Source organism: Rhinolophus hipposideros, assembly GCF_964194185.1.
Source record: "Rhinolophus hipposideros genome assembly, chromosome: 11".
NCBI lineage: Eukaryota > Metazoa > Chordata > Mammalia > Chiroptera > Rhinolophidae > Rhinolophus > Rhinolophus hipposideros.
This window is the reverse complement of record NC_138057.1, coordinates 52,768,868-52,792,332: the sequence shown is the minus strand read 5'-3', so window position 1 is coordinate 52,792,332 and position 23,465 is coordinate 52,768,868. Positions and strand designations below refer to the sequence as shown.

General features: G+C 47.1%; 1 protein-coding gene across 8 annotated transcripts in view; it reads left to right on the top strand.

Moving 5' to 3' along the window:
- The window catches only part of PAX5 (paired box 5), a gene marked incomplete at both ends in the record, with an annotated part of 179,055 nt that overhangs the window by 108,164 nt on the left and 47,426 nt on the right, over positions 1-23,465 (top strand). For all 8 annotated transcript variants that reach the window (XM_081067162.1, XM_081067161.1, XM_081067159.1 and 5 more), the window contains one exon: positions 361-490. In XM_081067162.1, the coding sequence (XP_080923288.1) occupies positions 361-490 (130 nt within the window). The remainder of the gene's footprint in view (positions 1-360; positions 491-23,465) is intronic.

The window sequence follows — 23,465 nt, the reverse complement described above, 5'->3', positions numbered from 1 at the left end:
TGCCTTGCCTTTGGTTATTGATGTCTTCTTCCCCGCACTGAGAGGATGGCTGTCTCTGGCTCCTGGGGCTGGGCGAGGGGAGCCTGCAGACCACAGAGGAGCCGGGTTTGAATTCTTGTGAAGCTGCACTGAATCCTGCCCACCTCTTCACCTGGGCAGGATCGTCAATTCTGGGCACTGTCTTGTTCTCTTGAGCTCAATCTGCCCTCTCTATACCCGGGTATTCATGAGCCCCCTGGGGGCCTTGGCACTGGCATGGCAGCCTCGCTAGGTGGCTGAGCCCAGAATGCGACAGTGGCATTAGGCTGGGGTGCTTTGGAGTCTCAATGCTGAGACGTCTCTGTTTGTTTCCTTTTTCAGACCCCCGAGTATTCAGCCATGGCCTCACTGGCTGGAGGGCTGGATGACATGAAGGCCAACCTGACCAGCCCCACCCCTGCTGATATCGGGAGCAGTGTGCCGGGGCCGCAGACCTACCCCATTGTGACAGGTGAGGGCAGCTGGGCTGTGGTGGATGGGTGATGGGGAGGCATGGTGGGGAGAGAGAGATGGTGGGGCGGGGAGAGACAGAGAGAGAGAGAGAGACAGAGAGAGAATGCCTGTGTGGTGGGAAGAATGGCTTCTTGGTGCTTTTGGACTTGACTGGCCATTTTTGTTTTAATGATGTTATGAGCACCTGGAACAGGTCAGTGGGAGACTGCTGGGGTCAGGGGTGGTGGCTGCGTTGAGACATGGCTATAGATTGTTCTGATGAAGCTGGAGGACGGCAAATGCCACATGGTCTGGAGGCTGGGATGGGTGGCAGGGGGACCTGGTGATTTCAGGATCCCCTGTGTATGGGGCTGAGTGTTCAAAGGTCCGAGATTTATCCCCCTTATGAGAAGGGCAGCCCTTGTTGGCGCCAAGGGTGAGTGGGTCTCCTGGTAGATTATCGTTGGCATTTCCGATTTCCAGGCAGAGGCCGAGTCAAGAAGGGCAGGAGGTTTAGGCTGGAAGATGCTTGGTGTATGCAAAACAGCTGCCTTTCTGGAAGGCCCAGGGCCAGGTTCTTTAGCTGTTAGCATAACGATGAAGACGTTGGGCTCTGGAGTCACACAGTTGCGTTTGAACTTGCCGTTGACTAACTGTGTGATCTCGAGTAAATTATATAAGAACTCTGGTCTGTGGTTTCTTCATCTCTGACATGGGAATAGCACCTACTGTTGTTGTGAGGATTACTGTGTTAATGCATATAGTGCTTAGACTCTTGTCTCGCATACAGCAAGCACCCAATGCATCGCTGTCACTATTTCTCAGAGCCCTCTCTTGGTGGCTGCAGAAGGACCACCTTCTGGGACTGGAAGGACCCAGACAGACACCCCTCACTGTTTCAGAAGCCTGGGGACACACTCAGAGGCTAGCTCTGGGAGGTTGTCCAACCTGGCAGGCAGGAGGCAATCTGGGATACGGTACAGACAGACACCGGGGGGCTGAGGGCAGCACTTGGGCCAGAACCTTTGGGTCCAGCCTGAGGTGGCTGGATGTCCTGTAGGCTGGTAGGCAGGATATAGTAAGTAGTGTCAGAGATCAGGGTTCTTAGAGATGCAGGTAGGCTGCAGTTGCATTAGTGAAGCTGGAGGTTGGACTTGGGTTAGAAATTTCGGGGAGGGAACTGGATGAGACAAGTTCTCAAGGCAGGGAAGGCATAGCTCTGAGACCCGGGGTAATAGTGCTGATAATACTGGGGCTTATGGGGCTCAGGCAGAAGCAGCTGGGGCCCTGTTTGCAGATTTGGGCACCACATGAGGGTCAGTCAAGTGATAAGAGTGACTTGGTCCCCTGTCCACCTGAGATAGGCAAGAGCCTGGAGGGCAGCTGAGACTGCAGGTGGGAAGATGCCAACAATGGGGCAGGGAGGAGGCATGGGGAGCCTCAGTCAGAGTAATAGGAGGTCTTCTTCTCTGGCGTCACAAGGGTCTGGGACAAGACCTCTGACAGTATACCCACTTTACAGATACAGAAACCAAGGCTCAGCGAGGGGCAACAAAAGGGTTAAGGGGGTGAGTTGGAGCCAGCCCTCAGTCCTTAGGTCTCGGTCCTTATTCTTTTCAAGGGAGTACAAATAAGTAGGGAGGTGGGGGTGGTGGAGTGGAAAGGATCCTGGACTAGTTAATATTAATAGTGACTTTCACTTTATGAAGTAGTTACTAAGTACCAGGTGCCCTGCTAGGTAAATCCATTTTACCCTCAGAGGAACACTGGGAAGTGGGTGCTATTATGTTCATGCCCATTTCATAAACAAAGGAACAGAGGCCTGGGGCAATTACGCTCATCACAGGTGAGCAGCAGAGTTAAAATTGAACACCAGGGCCTGTATAGCCACCCACTCTGCACACAGATAATCTGGGGTTTGATACTGACACTCTCACTTTCTTGCTGTCTGGCTTTGCATGCATCTCTGAGCCTCGGTTTCTCCATCTGTAAAATGGTTCTGGTCTCTCAGGGCATTTTGAGGATCAAATGAGATCCCCGAGGGGACTATTCTGCAGAGGAAAGGTTTGTTGTTGGGACCGGGGCTGCTGGGAAACTTGGCTTTAGGTAGATCACAAGAAGACATTCTAGTGCACCATCCGTGCAGAAGCCTATCTAGATGAAGCCAGTAAATAAGACCCTTCTCTACTGAAGTGATAAACTGTTGGCCAGCTGACCAAAAGGCTAATCTAGCCCACAGATATCATGAGTTAGACTGACATAACTCGTAGGGCTTTTTACAATTTGAGTCACATTTAAAGAGGTAAAATCTGAATTTTTGTCTTCCCTCGAAAAATCAGATGTGGCCATACTGGGCCATATTCTCACATGGTCGAGGTAGGCAGAGGCTCTGTGGCAGCAGCCCCTCAAGACAATGCTTTTTAATACGGTTATGAGGACCTGGAACAGGTCAGGTGGAGACTGCTGGGCCCAGGGCTGGTGGCTGCGTTGAGACATGGCTCTCTCATTTATCTCACAAGCCTACCTGGAAAGCATTTGAGTTGAACACCCTGATCTAGAAAGTTGGTGTTAAAAGCCAGCTGGGTGGTTTAGCCATCCATGGGTCTGTAGAAGGCTTTAGTAGGCCCAGGTTTCAGGTCTGAACGTTGGCCAGCTTTTCAGGTAAACCCTTAGCCAAAGAATCATTTGTATTTTGATCTATCAACTTTAAAGTCACATTATAGAGCAGAAAACGAATGCAAATATCCCAGATCAAAGTAAGAATTACGCTTAATTTTGAAATTTAGAATATTCTAATTATAAATATGAACATTATAAATATGTAATATTTATATAATTTATATATTATAAATATAATCATTAGCTTTCTCATAAATAAACAATAGCTAGCTAGAAAACATAATTGAAGAAAACATTAACAATAGCACACACCCCCCCAAAAAAAGATAGAATGCTGAGGAATAAATTTAACTTTAAAACTCCACTAAGAAACATAAAAGAATAAATGGAGAGATACAGTTTGTCCTTAAGTAGGAAGACCCAATATCACGAAGATGTCAGTTCCCCTTAAGTAATCTATTAATTCAAAGCAATCCCAATCTAAATATCAAGAGAGTGTGTTTTGTTTTGGAACTTGTCAAAAGTTCCACTAAATACTAGATAAATATTGACACTAAATACTGGATAAATAAACACTCAAGGATAGCTAGAAAAATTCTGAAATAGAGAAATGAGTAAAACAGCATATTTAAAAACATTATGAGAAAGCTACAACAATTAAAATCATTTATTACTGAAACTGAAGTAAGTAGACAAACGAAATAGCATAGAGTCCAGAAATAGATACGAATATGTGTGGACATTTACAAATGCAGCATTTCAAATCAATGGATAAAAAAATAAATCACTCAGTTAATGGTGTTGGGGTACTTGGGCCTGTCGGATCCATACCTCATTCTTTATATCAAAATTAATTCCAGGTTGATCAAAACTTTAAATGTAAATAAATAAATAACACTATAATAAAACTAGAGAGAAAAAAAACCACGAGGGAAATTTTTTATAATCATACAGTGAATAAGGCCTTTTAAAATCTGTTCCAACTATAAAAGACAAAAATAATATAAATGATTGTTTAAGTGTAAATCTTTTGTATATATGGAAAAACACCCAAAAGACAAAGAACAAAATTAGGGGAAAACAAGTGGAACACAGATAACGAAAAGCTAATTTTCTTGACATATAAAGAGCTTTTGGAAATTAATAAGACAAAACTCAGTAGAGAAAAAACAGGTTAAAGATTTTAAATGGGAAATTCACTGGAAAAAATGCAGAGGTCCAACAGCACATGCAAAGGCATGCACCTGACTCATAATTTTAAAACTGCAAATTACAACTATCATGAGACACTTTAAAAAACAATTGAAATGTTTCTTGAGGTCCAGTGTTGGAGAGGGTATGAGAAATAGATATTTTCAGATACTGTTATAGGTGTACAAATCAGTGCAATCTGTTTTGGAGGGAAATTTGTCAAAATCTATCAATATTTTACATGCGTATACCTACTCTCTAATCTTTTTATATGCACAGTTAGGACTTTATTTCACAGATCTATTTGCACAGATACACAGTGATACCCACATCTGTATATTAATTACAGAATTTTTATAATGGAAAGTAAATGGAAATGACACAGTGTGTATCAGTAGGAGCTGGTTAAATAAATTATGGCTCCTGCACACAACAAAATAATACACAGCCATTAAAAAGAATGAAGTAGGTCTATCTGTGCTGACATGAATAAATGTCCAAGATATAGTTTTAAATAAATAAACAATTTGTAGACTACTATGTTAAGTGTGATCCCATTGGTGTGAAAAAATATAAAGGGCATACACACAGAGGCACAAACACACTCGTGCAGGTGAGGTGTGTGTATATGAGAATTCAGTAGAGAAGATCCCTAGTCCTTTCCCCTGCTTGTCGGGGCATTGCGGTGCTGTGCTCAAACTGGGGTTCTCTGCCTACTTCCACCTTGGGATGGCAAATAGTAACATTGCCCCTTTACTCTCCTGAAATTACGTTCATAAAAAATATAGCCTATCTTCAAATTTAATTTCAAATAACATCAAAATAACGTCTTAACTATGAGATGAAGGAGAAAGGAATTGTTTACAATGAAATGCTGTGTACTTTGATAAGTACATGCTCTGTGTATCTAACTGCGAGACACAGTGAAGTAGTCTGGGGCATGCCCCATGCAGGATCATTGTGAATGCAACAGCTCCGAAACAGATGGATGCAGGAGTGTGAATGTAGGGACTGATACTGCCTCAAACTGTGAGTGTGATTTTGCCAAGAGGTGAGTAACTCTTGGCAAAGTTCCAAGTAAAACAAGCTACGTGCTTTGCTAGGTTTACACGGTAGCTGTACTCCTAGAAAGTCCAGTGTATATTAAGATCGTGGAAATTGCAAGTTTACGTTTATATGGAAATGAAGTCCAGTTGTGGATTCAAATAATTACAGATTTTTCATGTCCATGAATGTTTGGCAGGACATGACAATAGTGCGGGTCTATGAAACACTCTTTATTGAGTGAGACTGTTCCACTACAAGCCAACACTACTCCTCAATCATATAAAAGCCCCCACAAATTTTCAAAACACCCTCTAGGGGGCTGTTGGCAACCCCACTGAGAACCGTCAGAATCCCTTGAAGGAACGCCCCCAAGGGCTGTTAGGGGGGCCTCCATGTCACCACGTGGCCTTAATTTAATTCCACCTGTTAGGGGATGTGTTGACACAGTTTTGAACTCTTCAGGGGAGAGCTTGAGTCTTCCAGCCCCCCACTTTACCTTCTCCCACATTTGTACTCGAGCCCATCCCAGGGCTCTAGCCTGGATGGCATGTGCCAGCCTGGGGTCTGGGAGGGAAGGGGAAGGACAGATGGCTTCCATGCTGCTCCATCCTGGCCCTCACACTCCAGGCTGCCTAGGGAAGATCTCATTAGAGAACGAGTCGATTTCTCTTTGTCGTTTATATGCCACATTAAATATTAAGTTAAACCCCTGCTCTACGAGCCAGGGCCACGGTTCAGAAACTGTTCACCATTTGCAAACCAGTGACATGGCCAGCCAGTTCCTGCATTGTCAGCAGTGTGGGCCTTTCTTGATTGGGACTAATGACCTGCAGGTGTGTCCTTGGGCCACAGGCCTGCTGTTTGGGCAGCTACTGTGCCTACCTGCCAGGGAGGATAGTGAGTGGGATGCCAGTGAAGGTCCTGGCAATCTTGCCCCCAGCTGTGCCCACCTGACCCTTTACCTGGGAGAACAAGAGGAATGGGGCAGCCTGTGTCCTTGCTGAAGTCCCCTGAAGACCATCTCTCTGCATCAGCAGGTTGGAATGACAGGAGAAGACTGAGGGAAGCTTCTTCTGCTCAAAAAGTTTGGGAAATACTGGCCTGGTGGATGACCCACGCCCTGGGGACTGAGGGTCCCTCTGGGCACTGTCCCCTCTAAACAACAGAGACCACACATAGGCATAGGTGAGCACCAACAAAGACAGACAAAATGGCTGCCAAGTCCCTGTGACTACCAATTCCAACTTTCTGTATCCCTGAGGTTTAATGTCTAAAGCCTCAGTTTCCCAAACTTGGCAGCCCAAACTTCTGCCTTTTCCATCTGAGTAATAGTTGAAGGCTGGAGGAAAGATCACCAGACCAGGAGTCAGAGGAATGGGTTTCTCTGCCATGTAACAGTCTATCTTTTGGCAAATAGATAGATCTCTCTGAGCCTTAGTTTTCCTATCTATGAAATGGGCATGGTAATTTCTACCCCGCCTGACTCCTTTGGCTATTATGAGGATCTAAGGGGGCAAGGGTTTGAGAGCCGCCCAGGGAACATCTGAGTGTGTGTGGGCAGTTGTGGGAAGAGATCTGGAGGGGTCAGCTACCCAGCATTGGCACTTCCCAGACTCCCTCAGGGTCAACATCCTGACCACAGATGGGTATGGTGGGAGGGTCACGTTGTCTAATTGCTCACTTCCCAGCTGGGGAGACTCAGGTCCAGAGAGGGGAGGGGACCTGCTCAAGGAACTGGAATTGGGGCTCACCCAGGGCTCTGGCCTCCATAACCTGCTGCCATTATGTGGCCCGATGGACTAAGAAATTCTGGTTTAAATTTCCAGGGGGCATTTCTTCTAGCATATAATTGAGAATGTCAGCAGGAAAACCAGGCTGCCTGACTGGAAGCCCAGCTTCACCCTATTCTAGTGGGTGACCTTGGGCAAGTTACTAGCCTCCATGCCAAGATCCCCGTCTGTAAAATGGGGCCTGCCGTTGAACTCCCTCCCAGGCTTCCTGTGAGGATTACATGTGTGGGCCATGCAGGGTCTTAGCACAGAGCCTGGCGCATGGTCAACCCTCAATAAATGGTAGTTAGTAGTATCTTCCTGGACTCTTGGACCAAAAAGTCTGGCCAGGTACCAGGCTGCCCTGAATGCTGGTTGCTCATCTATGTCTCCATGGGGAACAGTTCTTTTCACCTGTTTTTTAATGAGCCATTTTGAGGCTCAATCAGACCCCACTAAATAACTCTTCCCTCAGAGGAAAATCATAATGAATAATAAAAGCAAAAAGATGAGAAATGCCTTGTGTATCCAGGCTGCCAAAAGGTGCTGGGAAAATGACAGTGAAAGTTACAGTTCTCATAATACCCATAACCACGCTCAGCCAGGGAGCTTTCCTAGGAATCCCGAGGAAGTTGCTGGGTGTCAGGGTTGTTGTGTGCATTGGAAAGGGAGCCGAATAGCAATTGTTACTGTTTAGTGGATTGTCACTCTGTGCCCTGCTGGGAGTACGTTGGTGGCTGTGGTGGACAGTCCCTGCCCTCACGGGGCCTACCTGCTGGGGAGAGCCGGACAATTCACAGCAAACAGAAAAAGTAGGTAATGTAATTTCATAGTGGCGTGTGCTCTGAAGGAAACAAACCGAGGGAGAGAGTAGAAAGAGACTGGGGTTGAGGGGTGATGGTGAGTGGGGTAGGTCGGGGGATGAAGCAGAACCGCTCTAAAAAGGTGGCATTGATCTGAGATCTCAACGATAAGAAGCATCTGAAGATTTGGGGGAAAGGCATTCCCAATAGAAGATACAGGGGCTCAGAAAATTCCTTTTAAATGTATAAATGAATGAGTGAATGAGATGCCGAGGGGGTGGGACCAAGTCTCAGTTCTGTCTCCATGGCCAGTTGGGCCGAGCCCACGCGCAGGGAGTCCTCAGGGAGTCCTGAAGTTAGTTTCCGCTAACTTCAGGGGTTAGGCGGCTCGACCTTTCACCCAGCCCAGGGATCAATTCTACATCAGGGCTTGGTCACCATCACCAGAGGTGATGGGGATTTCACTGCATCAAAGGCAAAAAGCTTCAAACAGGACAACCCTAAAGGTGTTCTCTGTTGAAGTGATTTCCTTCCCCACTGGCAAGCCAGAAGCTGAGGTGTCTGCAAAGCCCAGGCCAGGCTCTGTGCTCGGAACGCAGACCTAGGCTCTGCCCAAAACATCCCTTGGCTGACATTTGGTGTCCCCATGGTCCAGCCCGAAGGTTGTTTGGTCGCATAGTGTTTTTAAACTTAAAAACAAAACAAAACAAAAAAACCCCTAACATTTTGAAGATTAGGGAACAACCCAAATGTCCACCAGAAGGGGACTGGTTAAATAAAGAAGAGCTCACGCATACGATGAGATGCTGTACAGCTGTAGGGACAAATGAGGAAGCTCTTTATGTCCTGATAGGGAAGGATTTTTAAGTTAAATAATTCATGGAAAAATCAAGAATAATGTGTACAGGTGTTACCTTTTGTGGAAAGAAGGGGGGGCAGTGGGATTGTATATCTATTTGTGCACACATGCATGAAGAAACACTGGAAGGCTGCTCAGGAACTTAATAACATGTGAACTGGATGTGGGAAGAAGACTTTTTACTGAATATCATTTTTGTCAATATATCGTCAAAAGTTAATTTTGAATTTTTGTCAATGTATCGTCAAAAGTTAAATTTAAAAGTGCCTTGGAAATTAGATTTAACCTAAAGATTAAAATGTCTAACTTTTCTTTAAAAATTGAAAGACTTGTCCACCTTGGGTCCACATTCCCATGTGGCCACACTCAGGTAGAGCGGAGAAGTGGTTGTCCCCTCTAGATAAGCTGTGCACTCCTGTTTGTCCCCGACTCTACCTGGCCAGCTTGTCTCTCTTACCTTGCCTGCTGGCCCAAGTGGGCTTTGGAATTTTCGACCTTACTCCAGCCCCATCCTTCCTGCCTCCTCTTATTTCTACTCCTGTCCAACAGAAACCACCTCCCGTCAAGCCAGGAAGGCTGTCCACCTGGCCTTGCCTGTCCCTGACTCCAGCTCTTTATCAGACTGTTCTCCCTGCCTGGAACGGTTTTCCCCACATAACAGCTCAATATGTAAGCCATCCAATGGGGAGGGTCTGGGTCACTGAGTGCAAAGTCCTTGAAAAACATAGCATTTGATCCCAGTGCCGTGATGTTACACTCTCTCCAAAACTTAACGTTGTGGGCCTGCTTCACGGGATCACAACCCAGGGAGAAAACTCAATATTCAAGACTGGGACTTCCCAGATATACAAGACTATCTGCACTCCAGAAAGATGCAAGGTGAATCTGATGAGGGTTTAAAATATTTGGTTTGGGATTGTTAGATAGACTCACAGTTATAGGTTCTACAGAAACCTAGAATTTGGGGATCTTAGTATTTGGAAGGATACTCAGTGGTTCAGAGAAGCTGGAGATCTCATGGTTTTTAAAGCCAAAATGAAATTCAAGCATCTCTGTAATTAAAATGCACATCAAAGGAAAATATGATTTGCTTTCAGGTTAGCACAGTGTTGCCAAGAACTATTTTTTGAATAAAAGAATTAATATTTGTGTAAAGTGTAGTGTCAATTTAAAAAAAAAATTCAGCAGAAAATGCTCTTGTTGTGTCTGACCTTGTATTTTGTAGGATAAAAATAAACAAAGTTGAATGGCCATCCTGGTAATGCACTCATAGATTTTTACACTTGCAGGCAGCTTGGAAACCGACCTTTCCAAATAGCCTTTGAGCAGGTCTCTGGGCCTCCAGCTTCCTGGCCTACCCTGCTGTGATCCATCTTACTAAAATACTGGTTTCATTATTTGAAAATAGCTTGTTCTCCTGGTCAGAGATCTCCACTGCCTTGCCATTATCAGGAAAATAAAATATACCAAACTGTAGTGCCCTGGCAATTAGCAGAGCTGCCGCCATTCATCATTCATTCATTCATTCATTCATTCATTCATTTACTTACTCACTCATCTCTCCATCAAAACTTAACTCCTCCTTCATGTCAGATCATAACCTAGGCTGGGTCTTGAGGTTTGTAAAGTCCCTGCCCTCAACATATTCATAACCTGATGGGGGAGGCAAACATGGGTACATCTACGAAGCAAAACAAGTAAAATAAACAAGAAAAAGAAAGATAAGGACCATGGAAGAAGCCAAGTGCTTTTGAGGGCAGGAAGAAATAATTGCTGCTCTTGGACTGGGGTTTGGGGAACGTTTTGTGGAGGACGCCATGTCTAAGCTGCTCTGGGAAACCATACACTCTTTATTTCTCTGCTCTGAAACTTGCTTTAGTCTCTCTCAACCCCCCTATTATAATTCCTTTTTAATCACAAAGTAATACACGCTCATTGTAAAATAAATTCAAGTGGCTCGGAAATATGTATTCCAACCTGTAACCTTATCCCCTCACTCCATTCCTACCCCATCCTGCTGATATCGTCAGAGTTGACAGTTTGGTATATTATGTCCCTCCAGAACCTTTTCTATGCATAAAAAACATGTATCAGGTTATACAGACATAGTTTATTTCCTATAAACAGGTTTTTACTCTTCACATACTGTTGTTCAATTTTTGAAATTTTTGCTTCATGTTTTATGGACTTTCAACATGTTGGTAGGTACAGAACTTCCTTCGTCATTATCTCTAATGTTCTAGATGAACCATCATGAATTTTTCTCGAGCAGTATGGGCTAGAGAATCCGTAGCCTCAGGGCTAAGGGGTGAATCTCTCTCAGTATTTGATACTCAGGGTTCCAGGTAGAGAAAGACCAGGTCCAGGAAGGGGAGAGAGCAGAGAACCTTGTCATCCACAGTGACCCAGGACTGTTGGCTTAGACACACCCAGGGCTGTGCTAGGAGCACAGGAGAGGAAGCCACAAGGAGGCAAACTTCAGTTGAGCACAGAGAACTCTTTTAACAGTTTGAGCTCCTGGAAACCAGAACAGGCTCCCTCAGGAGATAATAACAATGATAGCTAATGTTTATTGAGCATTTGTTATGTGCTTTGGTTCATTTAATTCTTTACTCCATGAAACATCGGTACTATTTTTGTCCCAATTAATACTTAAAGAAATGGCCTGAGTTCACACCGCAGGAAGCGGCAGAGCTCATTGTCTCCTAACCCCAGACTGTATTGCTTTTGTTGGTAGTGAGCTCCATGTCATCAGAAGTATCCAAGCAGAGATCTCTCACATTCACCTGCAGCACAGCTGGACCAGTGGCTGGAGGCTGTGGAAGCTGATCCAGGCCTGTCTTTTTACCACCTTCCAACTTAGCCATAACAGGTCCTGACTCCAAGCCTTTGTTTCTGCTGATTCCTCTGCTGAAGATGCTTCTGTCATTGGCGCGGAGGTGGTGGCAGTCTGCTGTGAAAGGAGAGCGTTGGGCTGACTTGGAGTCAGGATCACAGATTTTCATTCCAGCACTGCCTTAACTCCCCAGTGACTTGGGGAACACCCTGCCCCTCTCTGAACATCAGCTTTCACATCTGCCCGATGGGTTTATAATCCTGGCTCCTCCTCTCCTGGCAGGACTGTGGGGAAGTGCACCTGAGCTGAAGGCTCTAAAGAGCTGTGTACTTTCTCTTGAGCTCATGGAGCCCATGCCACCTTGATTGTCAGGTGCTCAGGTCCTGTGCCCCAGCAGGAAGGTGAATGTGACCTGGGGCAGGGCTTTGCCTGTGAAAGGCTGTCACGACACCTGACGAAGGACTGGGGAACCAGCAGGCTGCCGGTCTCTGCCACGTGCCTTCAGGGCATGTGTCCAGGAAGCAGTCCCCAGGTGCACTTCTTTCAGAAGCCCTTCTCAGTTACCCCACAGTGTGATGTCCCCGTCATCGGGGCCCTGGATGGGCCCTGGATCAGCCTGCCCGTTATCCCATTGTGCCTTGATTCTTTGTGTCCAGCCTACCTTTCTCTGTAGACCACGAGGTCCTAAATGGTCTCTGCCTTCCCCAGCACACCCTAGCATGGGGCTTGGAACATAGTAGGAATGCTTGTGGAATGGATGGATGGATGAACAAAGCTGTCTACTGTGATTGGTTGTTACTAATTTCCCCAAACCCCACCCTCCTAGCTTATTGTCAAGATTATTGGCATGATTCACATATTTACATACACACATCTTTGATGAGCATAAGGGACATTTGAATGCAAGATATTATCATAATTATTCTCTCTCCAAATGCATTAGCTTCTATTGGTCTGCTGCCTTTTTCCCCCCCAATGTTCACAGCCAGTTAAAAACCTCTGTCTAATTCATCTCTATTATCTTTTCTTTTCATTACCTGAGAGGCTATAGAACTTCTACTTCCACCCCAGATCTTCTGTAAATGTTTGGTAAGGCTGGTTTTAGCATGAATCCATAGGGGCACCCACTGCTGTCTGAACTTGCCCATCCAGAGAAGTGTTTGCCCTTCCAAACCCACTAGTTCCTTTTGTAAACCTCTTTTAACCCAGGTCCAGGATGGTGTCACATGCCCACCTCAAGGACAGGGTGGCAAGCAGCCTATTTGGGCACTGGCATCTAGGGTAGGGGCTAGGATAAGGACTCTCCCCGCAGAGCTGATCTCAATCCTGAACAGGATTGAAAAACCCATAGTCAACAGCAGGAGTGAAAACTAATGCTTGCCTCTCACTCCTAAAGTACCAGGCATTGTTCTAAGCTCTTTTCATATGTTAATTTGTCTAAACTGCAAACACCCCTATGAGGGAGTTAGTCTTCTTATCCCCATTTTATAGATGCAGAAACTGGGCACAAAACAGCACAGAAACTTGCTCGAGGTCACACAGCTCCTAATCGGTGGAGCCAGGTTTCAAATGCAGTCAAATTCTAGAGGTCACACACTTGCCCTCTGTGCAACTCTGCCTCTCATCTACCTGGTGTGTCAGTGGCTGGCGGGAGATGTGACCAGAGGAGGTCTGAGTTGGTCAGAGCCTGATATGGAGACTAGACCACAAACAAAGGCACCTGCGGGGGCTGTGCCTGACCTGGCTTGTCTTAACCTTGGGTAGTATCTTGCTGACGGGCATTGGGTTGACTCACTCTCCAACAGCTGGCACCCCATAAATCAGCCTGCACCCAACCTGCCCAGCCGAGCTGGCCTTCAGCACGCAGTAGGTCCTTAGAGGAGGTTTGTTGAGTAGATGAGCAGACAACAAAGGTGTCATTGTTCCTTCTTTCTTGGGAAACTTATGCTGTGTACCTTCTGGCATGTTCTTACCTGGCCCAGGTCACCTGGCAACTCTTTCCAACCCCATAGCTCTCAGCCCCTGTAGCAACTTCCCCTCAGGTTATTCCCTGAGGGGGGACTGGCACTTCCAGCAATTCCCCACCTAGACCAAAGCTCCCTTTTGTTGTTTGTTTTCAGGAAAGAAAGCCAAAGAAAAATAATTGTCACTGCCTTTCGTAAATAGACTTCCTCTTTCACTGGTCAAGTGCCCATGGAAGACTCATGCCATTTAAGTTCTGGTTCTCTGTAGGAACAAGTCCGTTCAAGTTCCCAACTCTTCATTCACACCACACCCAGTAGGCTTCCTGCTTTCTCATCTCGTCTTTGATTGCCCTGCCTGCCTGAGAGGAAAAAAGATGCCAAGTAAAAGTCCAGGTGGTCAGGGGTTGCAGCTTTGTGGCAGGCACTGGGGCAGGTTGGCAAGGACCCCCACCGGAGAGTGGGAGCTCGGGTTCCGTGGGCTGTCCTGGCGCTCACACTGGAGTGGCTCGGGCAGGAGGACTCGCCTAATCAAATGGAAGCTGGAGGTGTATCTCCTCCTCTCTTGGATTCCTGTCTTACATATGGTCCTGGTGGCTGGATTTGGGGAGGGTATCCAGAGCGTCCAGGGAGGGCCAGGCGTGGCAGAGGGTGTACTTAAGGACTCTGGACAGTAACTCTTTCCCAGGTGACCTGGCATTCTTACAGTGTGTTTCACAACCAGTAGTGTCAGTCCGCATAGTTGTTCAAAACGTGTTGCCCCCCAAAAGACCACAGCTGGCATAAATAGCCACCTGTACCAACATGGGGGGTAGATTCTAAACAGATACTGTGGTTTTATTATTATCTTTGAATTTGTTTTGTACTAATGAGTCTGATGAAGTAAAAGACTCCTATAGAACTCAGCCTGGGGTCACAGAGCCCAGGGTAAGACTCTCTGTCTCCCCAACACTCCCTCGTCTGGTCCCACAGCCCATTTCAGCTGGCTCCTCACCCAGGCTCATGCGGCGAGGTCGATGCTCGTCTGGGCTGCCAGGAGCACACGTCGCCGCTGCCCGGTTTCTCTGTGGGTTGAGCATACCTCCGGCAGGAACCATGGCACCCCCCCTCCCCAGAGGAATCCCTTCTTTGACCTTTGTAATTATTCCTGTTCAATCTTCCTTCATGTTTTTTCCCTCCCCCCTTTTTGAGGTGCTCAACTTCTGCACTCTCTCCAGTGTATTAAGGATGTGAGTGAAATTGATGACGGGGATGTCTCGGGTCTTTATGATGATGAATGACTTTCACTGCCAAAGCTTTTATTGTCTGTGATTTGGGAAGAAGGGGGAACTGATATATCAAGGCTGCCTGTCACACCATTTAATACAGTTATAAATCCTGACGTCACTAACTGGTGGTCAGGAGCTGGAGAATTCCACCGGCCACCGTTTGGCTGAGCCTTTATGGATGTTTTTCCCCTCTCCTCTTTCTTTGCTTAACTGTCACGATTGTGTTTTTGGGAGGGGTGATGGGAACAACTGGATGGTGACTTTAAAAATTCCAGGGGCAACCTGGCCTAGGGAGGACAGTGGGAGCCCTCCCCATTGTAAAAGAAGGAGCAGATGGCAGTTCCTTGATTCTAAGGTGGGCGAGGGAAGTGTCCAGTGAAACTGAATCCTAAAAGTGTGCTAATACCTTCTTCCATGGGCACCAGCCTTTACAGCTTCCTGAATGATTTTATATCTGTTATTTTTCATATCTTCCTTCCATTCTTGTGGGGGAGGGTGGCAGAGAGAGACTTGATCCCCTTTTGACAGAAGAGGAAACTGAGGCTCACTGAGACAAAGTGACTTGGCCAAGGTTATGCCACACCGGGCACATGCAGAGGATGATTTCCTGGGTAAAGCAATAGAGACTTACCATCAGGAATTTTGGACATGGAGTCAGATAGCCCTGGGTTCCCATCCTAGACTCACCACTGTCCAGTTGCTGATCTCGGGAAGGTCACTTCAGTTTTCTGACCCTCAATTTCCTCACCTGGAAATAAGAATAACACTCTCCTTGTAGGGTTGTTATGAGGATTAAATGAGATAATGCATGGAAGATTCTTAGCAAGTTTCCTGCCCCATCAAAATTGCTCAATAAATGTTTTTAAAAGGCAGAACTACAATGAGAGAAGCATGTGGTAGGTGTCATAGGTGCAAGAGGAGGGACACCTATGCCTTCCCAAGATTGTGTAGGGAGGTGTCCAAGGCAGGCTTCCTGCAGGAGGTGACACCTGAGCTGATTGGAATGAGTAGGAATTAACCAGGCTGGGAAGGCGGGTGAGAAAGAGCACACCAGGTAAGGGGAACAACAGGATAAAGGCAAACATAGCATGGGGTGAGTGAGGAAATGCCAGCAGCTCTAGGAGTGGTGGGATATGCAGCTGGAGATGAGGGAGGGGCCGACCATGGAGGTCATAATCTGCACATGCTCTGGAGCCTGGGAAGACTTTAAGAAGGAGTGGCATCCTCAGAGAAATCTCTCTGGGGTGTTGACAGGGGGACATAATGAGGCCGAGACTCGGTAAGAAGACCTAAGCCATTGAAGGTGGTAGTAAAAGTCCGGGAGAGAAAGGATGAGGACTTGGACCCAGGCAGCAAAGATGAGGATGGAGGAAAATATTTGAGGGATAGAATTGGCGTTAGTCGAATATCAGGGATAGGTGAGATGCAGAAATCAGGGATGGCTCCCCTGGCTGGAGTCTGGGGGACTGAGTGGGTCATGGAGCCCCCAGCCGAGACAAAGACAACAGGAAGAGGATCTGGTTTGGGTTCCTTGACTTTGTGGTGCCCCAGGAATGCCCACATTAAAATGTGGGCATTAGGACAGGGGTCAGGGCTGGGGGTATGGATTTGGAAGTCATGGGCATGGAGGAGATGGGTCACCCAGCGAAGATGTAGAGGTGAAAAGTGTCAAGAGAAGCAGAGATCTAGGAAGGGCCTCTGGGGAACGAAGGTGGCTGGAGAAAGGAAGCCTTTGGAGAAGTCTGAGAAGAGGTGACTAGTGAAAGACAAAGCATAGCACCCTCTCCGAGCCTGTAGCAGTCATCGCTCTTGGCTGAGAACAACAGAATTCTCTCTGGCTGCTTAAGCAGGAAAGGGATTTTCTAAAGTATGTTAGGATGCTTGAGAGGACCACAGAGCCAGGCGTGGAGACATCACAGCCGGGAAGCACCCCTGAAGCACACCGAAGCCACACCTGGACACCTGGCCTGCACTGTAGGACTGCTCTTGTGGAGATGCCATCCTTAGGCCTGTAGACATGGAGCCCTCAGCTCAGGCTGCTCTCGCGGACACCAGATGTCACCACGAGAACGTCTGCCTCAGCACGTAGACTCTGCAGGTGCCTGCTTCTTTGTGTCATTAGCTTCTGAATTAATCACTGACACCTGTACAGCTACTTGGTAGAGCCAGTAAGGGGCCTGTGTCCTAGCTGCAAGAGAGGCTAGGAATTCAAGTTTCTGATTTCTGCCTTGAGGAGCCTAAACTCTTAAGGTGGGGAATTCCCAAAACAAAAGAAAGGTGTTCAATGGTGTCAAATGGTCAAAAATGATTGAAGAATTAAGGAGTGAGCAAAGAGATCCAAAGTACCAAGGTGTTGCCTTTGGCTGTTAGGAGGGCCTTGTCTTTGACTCATTGGTCGACTATAGTCAGCCCCTTCCCATAGGATTTGAGGCATCATTAAGTTCAAACCCAAGGACATATGCACATGGGCCAGAAACCACGGAAAGAAAGGGGGGAAATGATTGTCTTGGATTCCAGGAAAGCCCTAGTGAGGAGAGGCAGCCGGACCCGAGCCTGTGGAGTTGCATTGTTTTTTTCAGGATTTGAGTGACTGTGGGTGAGTGACTAGCCTGGCAGAAAGAATAAGGCAGAGGGAAGAAGCAAGGATCCAGTGGCACAGTCCCACCCTGGGAGGATCTGGGGTGGCAGGGAGCCATTGCCCTTTGCCAGAACCTGGGTAGCGGCTGAGCTCTGACTGGTGGCTTTTCTCCAGCAGTAGGATCAATAGCGTCGCCTGTTGGTCTCCAAGAGAAAGCCTCCTGTTCTTAAGGGCACAACATCCTCCGCACCAGACACAGGGCTGGGCCCAGAAGAGTGGCTTGGAAAAGGTTTTCTGAGCAAAAGAACGAAACAACCAGTAAGCTTTTCTTTGGCTTTGGCTCTATGCCGACCATTTTGCCAGCACCACAGGAAAACAGATCAATAGGACACGGTCCCTTGCCCTGGAAGGGTTTGGTCTAGTATCTTCTACCAACCGCCATGCCAGGCAGCCTGACAAGTGCTGTGATGTGGATCTGGACCCCGGGGCTCTGAGAGCACTAAGAAGGGGACGCATAGCTGTGGGTGGGCGCGCAGGGCAGGGCATCTGGGCAAGGTTTCCATGGGGCGCGACATTGGTGGAGTTTGCCTGGTGCCGCCAGAGCACACAAGCAACATTTGCTAAGGCTTGGAGGAGAGTTGGGGGAAAGCGAGACATTTAAGGCGGGAGGGAGGGTGAAAAGTTGGAGCCGACACTACTCCAGTAGGAATGGAGGGCAGCAAGGGGTTTGCACTGGATCCAGAGGTGGTGCGGAGCCAGTCAGGGTGGGAGCTGAGGAGTATCGGGTCTGTCTGCAGAGGGACTGTGTGTTGGAGGAGGTTGGGGCCCGGCAGGGAGACAGTTGGGGTGGGTGGCGATGAGGGCCTGAACTGTGGCCAGACTTGGCTGTGGAGGTAGAAGGGCTGTGGCTTGGTACACCCCCAACTTCCACCCCAGGGGTGCGGGTGGCAGTGGCTGGGCCTGTGGGTGCCAGGGTGACCAGGCTGGGCCTTCTTGCCCAGGGGCGCCCAGAGCCTGCTGGGTGCCCTCATTATGCCACTCATGGGCGGGAGAGACGGGAGCAGCAATCGAGACGCCGGCTGCCTCCTGCTGGTGTACGGAGCGCTGGGCAAACCACATGAGATCCCATCTCGAGCATAATGTGCATCCGAGGACAAAATTAGATTGAGAAGTAAATGGAGCCGAAAATTTCCAAAGCATTTCCCGTCAAGAAGCTGTTTGATTTCATGTTTTAATTCTCTGAGTCCTCCTGCCCGGTAGGTTCCTTTTGGTGGGGAGGGCTGGAGCAGAAGGAGCTTGTGATGGGAGGGGAACACTGGGGATCTGGGACCCTGGAAAGGAGGGGAGGGAGAGGCCACAACTGCACAGTGACCATGAGCCCAGGCTCTATGAGGCTTCTTTTCCCCAGTGACCTCGTTCAGACCTCAACAGCCCTGTGAAGAGGGTGTTATTGTTCCCATTTTGTAGACAAGGAAACTGAGGGCAGAAATTATGTGGTAACCTATTGTATGCAGTTGGCTAGCGTAGCAAGCACTGGCTTGTCAGACTTTAAAACTCAAGTTGATGCCACGCTGGGTTGCATGTTTCCATCCTTTTACCAGAAGACTCTGCTGTCTTCCTCCTTCTCATTCCCTCCTTCTCTCCTTCCTCCATTTCCAAAGCCCAGGAACCCTTGGAGGTAGGACAAGGAGTATATCCGTATTTTGCAGATTTGGAAAGCGAGGCTCAGCGAAGTACAGTCAGTGAGATACATTACACAATGGGTGGAAGCCAATGGCAAATTCTGTGAATTCCTGTGTGTGTTCTGATTCCTGTGTGTATTCCCCAGATCGGCAGGGTCAATAAATAGAACTGACTGGGCAGGAACCCAGCTTGTTCTATCAGTGTCCATCCCTCCCTGGCCCAAGGTCACTGTGGGCACTGGCTGCCCGACGAGGGCTCAGCCCTTTCCTGACTCCAGAGCCACTGCTGACTTGAGCCAGGCGTGCAGAGCCCGAGAGGATGCCTGCACCCTTAGATCCACTCATGGAGGAAAGTGATCTTTTTGTTTCATCAGGGACATTCATGCCCTGGACTACTGGAAGGAAAAAATTGAGAATCAGTTTCTTGAACTTGAGGAGTATTCTGTGAAGACAGAGGGAAGAGGCACAAAAAGAATCGAGAAACCCCCAAAAATAAAAAATTAAAAACATTTTTAAAAAAAGAATCGAGAGACCAAGGGGAGGAAATTTGGATTGGGGGCCACGGTGGTTCTAGGGTGCAGGCCTGACTGTGCATAGCTCTCTGGGCAAGGCCTGGCCCCCAAAAGGGTTTCTTCACTCACTAGCAGTGTGGGCAATCAGTGCTTTTCCAATGATTACTAAGTTTAAAATATTTTTTGTCAAGAAAATTTTTGTTCAGATGAAACCTTCCTGGAAAGCCCTTTGTGTAAACTAGTCAGAGTGGAGGACCAGTGGTTTGGGGGTATCAGTCCCAGAGGCCCCCAAGGTCCACCAGGAGGCCCAAAGAAACACAACTGGAACACTCCTGCACTGGTTGACCTTTAGCATTCTTCGGGCTCTGGTGCCCCTGATTCCGAAATGATTTTTGAGCCACTGCGAAGGTTAGGCTTTCTCAGTTCCAGGCCTGGCTCTCTGTGACACCCACCATCCTGTTACCCTCTGCAGCAGAGGCAGACTGACTGAGCCACTGGTTTGGGATTTGTGACGGACCTCCACCCCCTTACAAGAGATCGTAAACCTCGCTGAGGTTTAGACATTTACCTATTATTTCTTAAATAAATGGGCTGCCAGCCAGACATAGAAATAAGGCAGAGAACCAGATAATATGCCTTTCTCAGGCTTTGTTTGATCCTCCCCACGTGGGGGGCCTGGGGTTAGGACTCTGGTTCACAGATGAGAATGTTCAGAAAGGGGAGGGGACCTGTTTAAAGACACAGTAAGGAGGTGGAGAGCTTTCTGACCCCAGTCCAGGGCTGGCTGGGCCGCAGTGGACCTTCATATGTGGTCCTCCAGCCCTGACCTTACTCTTCAGCTTGAAAGGTCCAGTAAGTCCCTCCCACCATGCCTGACTTCATTTCAAACTCATTCTACATGTGCAACTTGATGGTCAAGAGCACAGGCATGCTGAGTATCTAATCTCAACTTCCCTCCCCATATTCCACCTTTGCAACCTTGACAAGTTACTTAACCTCTCTCAGCCTCAGTTGCCTCTTGTGTATATTGGAGGTAATAATGGCCATAGCTAACATTTAGGAACACTCAAATGGGCCAGGCATCTCTCTAAGTGTCCTAATTCTTTACAGTCTAAGAAGATGGTATTATCATTAGCCCCATTTTATAGATGAGGAAAATGAGGCATAATCTTGTCCAAGGTTACAAAACAACAGTAAGTAGCAAAGCTGGGATTTCAATCCAGCAGTCTGCTCCCAAAGCCTTTGCTCTTAACCACTAGGCTCATTCAGCCTCTCAATAACCACCACCACTGCTGCCATCACAACAATAAGAATAATTTCCACCTTGTAGGATTGTTTGGATGATTAAATGAGATAATGTGCATAAAGCACATAGAAGAGGGTCTGGCAAATAGCAATCTCTCAACAGAGCTAGCTACTATCAACTATCCATCGTATGCATGCATATTCAATGATATCACAGGTACATAAAGCAGTGGGTGGCATTATTGAGTGTTCACTCTGTGCCCAGCCCTGTACTACTAGGAGCTTTACATGCATTTGTTAATTTAATCCATGCAACAACTCTGTAAGGCAGATAGAATTATCTTCATTTATAGATGAGAAAACTGAGACACAGAGAGGCTAAGCAACTTGCTCAAGGTCACACAGCCAGTCTAGATCAAGACTGCCAGCTCATGACGCTTGTCTCTAACTGCCTTGCTACACTGCCTCCTTTTACAAAGATGCAATGTCCCCCAAGCTGGAAGTTTACTTCAGAAGAACTCCATGCTTTCTGTGTGTTCATTTATTCCTTCTGTTTTACATTTAACGATCATCTAGTTTATGTAGACTCCACTCTTGGGAAGGAGGACTTTCCCAACAGTCAGGTCTGGGAAGTGTCTTCCGCATTAGCAATCTTGGGTGGGCAAATGTGATGAGAATACTGTCGGCCTTTCGTTGGGTCACCTCCATGTTTTAGTCTGGCCATGGGACTCCATGATTTTGAAATGTCATGGCACAAAGAGACATTTTCAATATTCTCCAGCCAGCTTGGTGGGCACATACCGTGTTCAGGAGTGGAGATATGGTGGGTGTCCCTCAGCAGTCTATCTCCTGATGGTTTTTGCAGTTGCCATGCACTGTATGAGGGTCCTCCAGGAACCCATCCTGGACTGAGATGGGCAATTGGGCTTTTCTCCATCTGCTACTTATGATTATACAGGTCCCAAGCCAACTTTCAAAACACTGGTTTGTCATATCAGTTTCTTCAGAAGAGATGCACATAATTGTGCTAGAGCTACTGACATACGTGCACTCTCTTCCGGTGACAGCAGCCAGGTTCACCTCTGTGAACTGCATTACTGAGCCTTACCTGATCCAGAGGTCGGTAAGCAGGTAGCTTGCTCTTCCGCTAAGCACCACCCCCAGACTGCTGAGGTTTGGATTTCTTATGTCGGATTATATTGTTTTCCTGTCTCCATCCTTGTTGCTCACCTGTCACCTGTCACTTCTCCTAATGTCAGTTTGACTGACTCTAGAAGTCTCTCTCCTCTTCCTTTTTTTGCTGTTTTCTATCTGCTAGGGGGCTGGGAAATCAAACCACTGAACTTATTGGAACTGTGTGCAAACGAGGATTGAGCCTGCCAGAGCGGGTGCCCAGAGGGAATCTAGGGAAAGGCTTTGTGCCCACCTTTCGGCTGCTCACAGCCAGATTGCCAAGACTGAGATGGTTTGATGGCATGTTTTGGATCAGTGGGACATCACCCTATTTACTGCCCAGGCCAGAGCTGGAGGCTGGCTTGGGGAGGCCTGGTGGGACCGTGAGCTGTGAATATGTGACTTGGCCAAGGTACTCCTGGCATCATGACGCTGTCCTTGAAAGCAAGAAGTCCATGTTGTGACAGCTCTGGCCTGAGAGCTGCAAAAGTGGGAGCAGGGGACAGGGAGGAGCTGTGCCCTCCCTGTATCTTGGATTCATTATTATCTCCCCTTCAATACTGTGAGTGAGCCCCTTGGGGCACAGACGGTGTCTGGTTCTTAAGATAAAGTTAATTTTAAATCAAAAAGTTAATTTCAAATAAAAAGTAATACATGCATGGAGTTAAATATTCAAACCATAGTGAAAAATATAAAATGAAAAACTAAATCTTCTTCCCCCAACCTTAGCCCTCCCATCCATAGTTCCTCACCCCAAAGTTAACCTTTTGTGTATACTTTCAGTAACATTTATACACATCTCTCAGCATGTAGGTTTTGTCTACTTTCTACTAGCACCAATGGAATCGTATTGTACATAATCTTCTGCATTTTGTTTCGTTCATTCAATAATGCATCTTGGAGCTCTTTCCACAATCCACACATTCAAAGAGACCTCACTGTCTTTCAAAACTGTAATATAGGGACGTATCATAATTTATTTAACCCAGCCGTTATGGTAGACATTTGGGTTTTCGCCCTCCCTCCCTCCCTTCCCCCTCCTTCCCTCCCTCCCTCCCTTCCTTCCCATGAAATGTAAATCTTGGTGTTGTTTTCTGGGTATTTCCATAGGTAAAGTCCTAGAAGTAGAATTGCTGGTCAAAGGGAAGGTGTGTTCTGTATTTTGCAATTCATTTACTGAAGCAGAATAGTTGGGGGAGGGGATGGTAAAGGCATGACTCTGGCATCGGAGAGCCTCAGTTTGCATGCAGCTCCACCATTTCTAGCTGCATATCTTCCCTGCAAATCGGGGATTATAAAGGTTTCTATCTCCCAGGGTAGCTGTGATACTTAAATGAGATGATACATACAAAACACAGAGTGGTGCCTGGTACATGGTAAGAGCTGAAGAAATGCTAACTGTTCTGTTGTGGACATTATATTATGATTATGATTATTATTATCATTGTCAT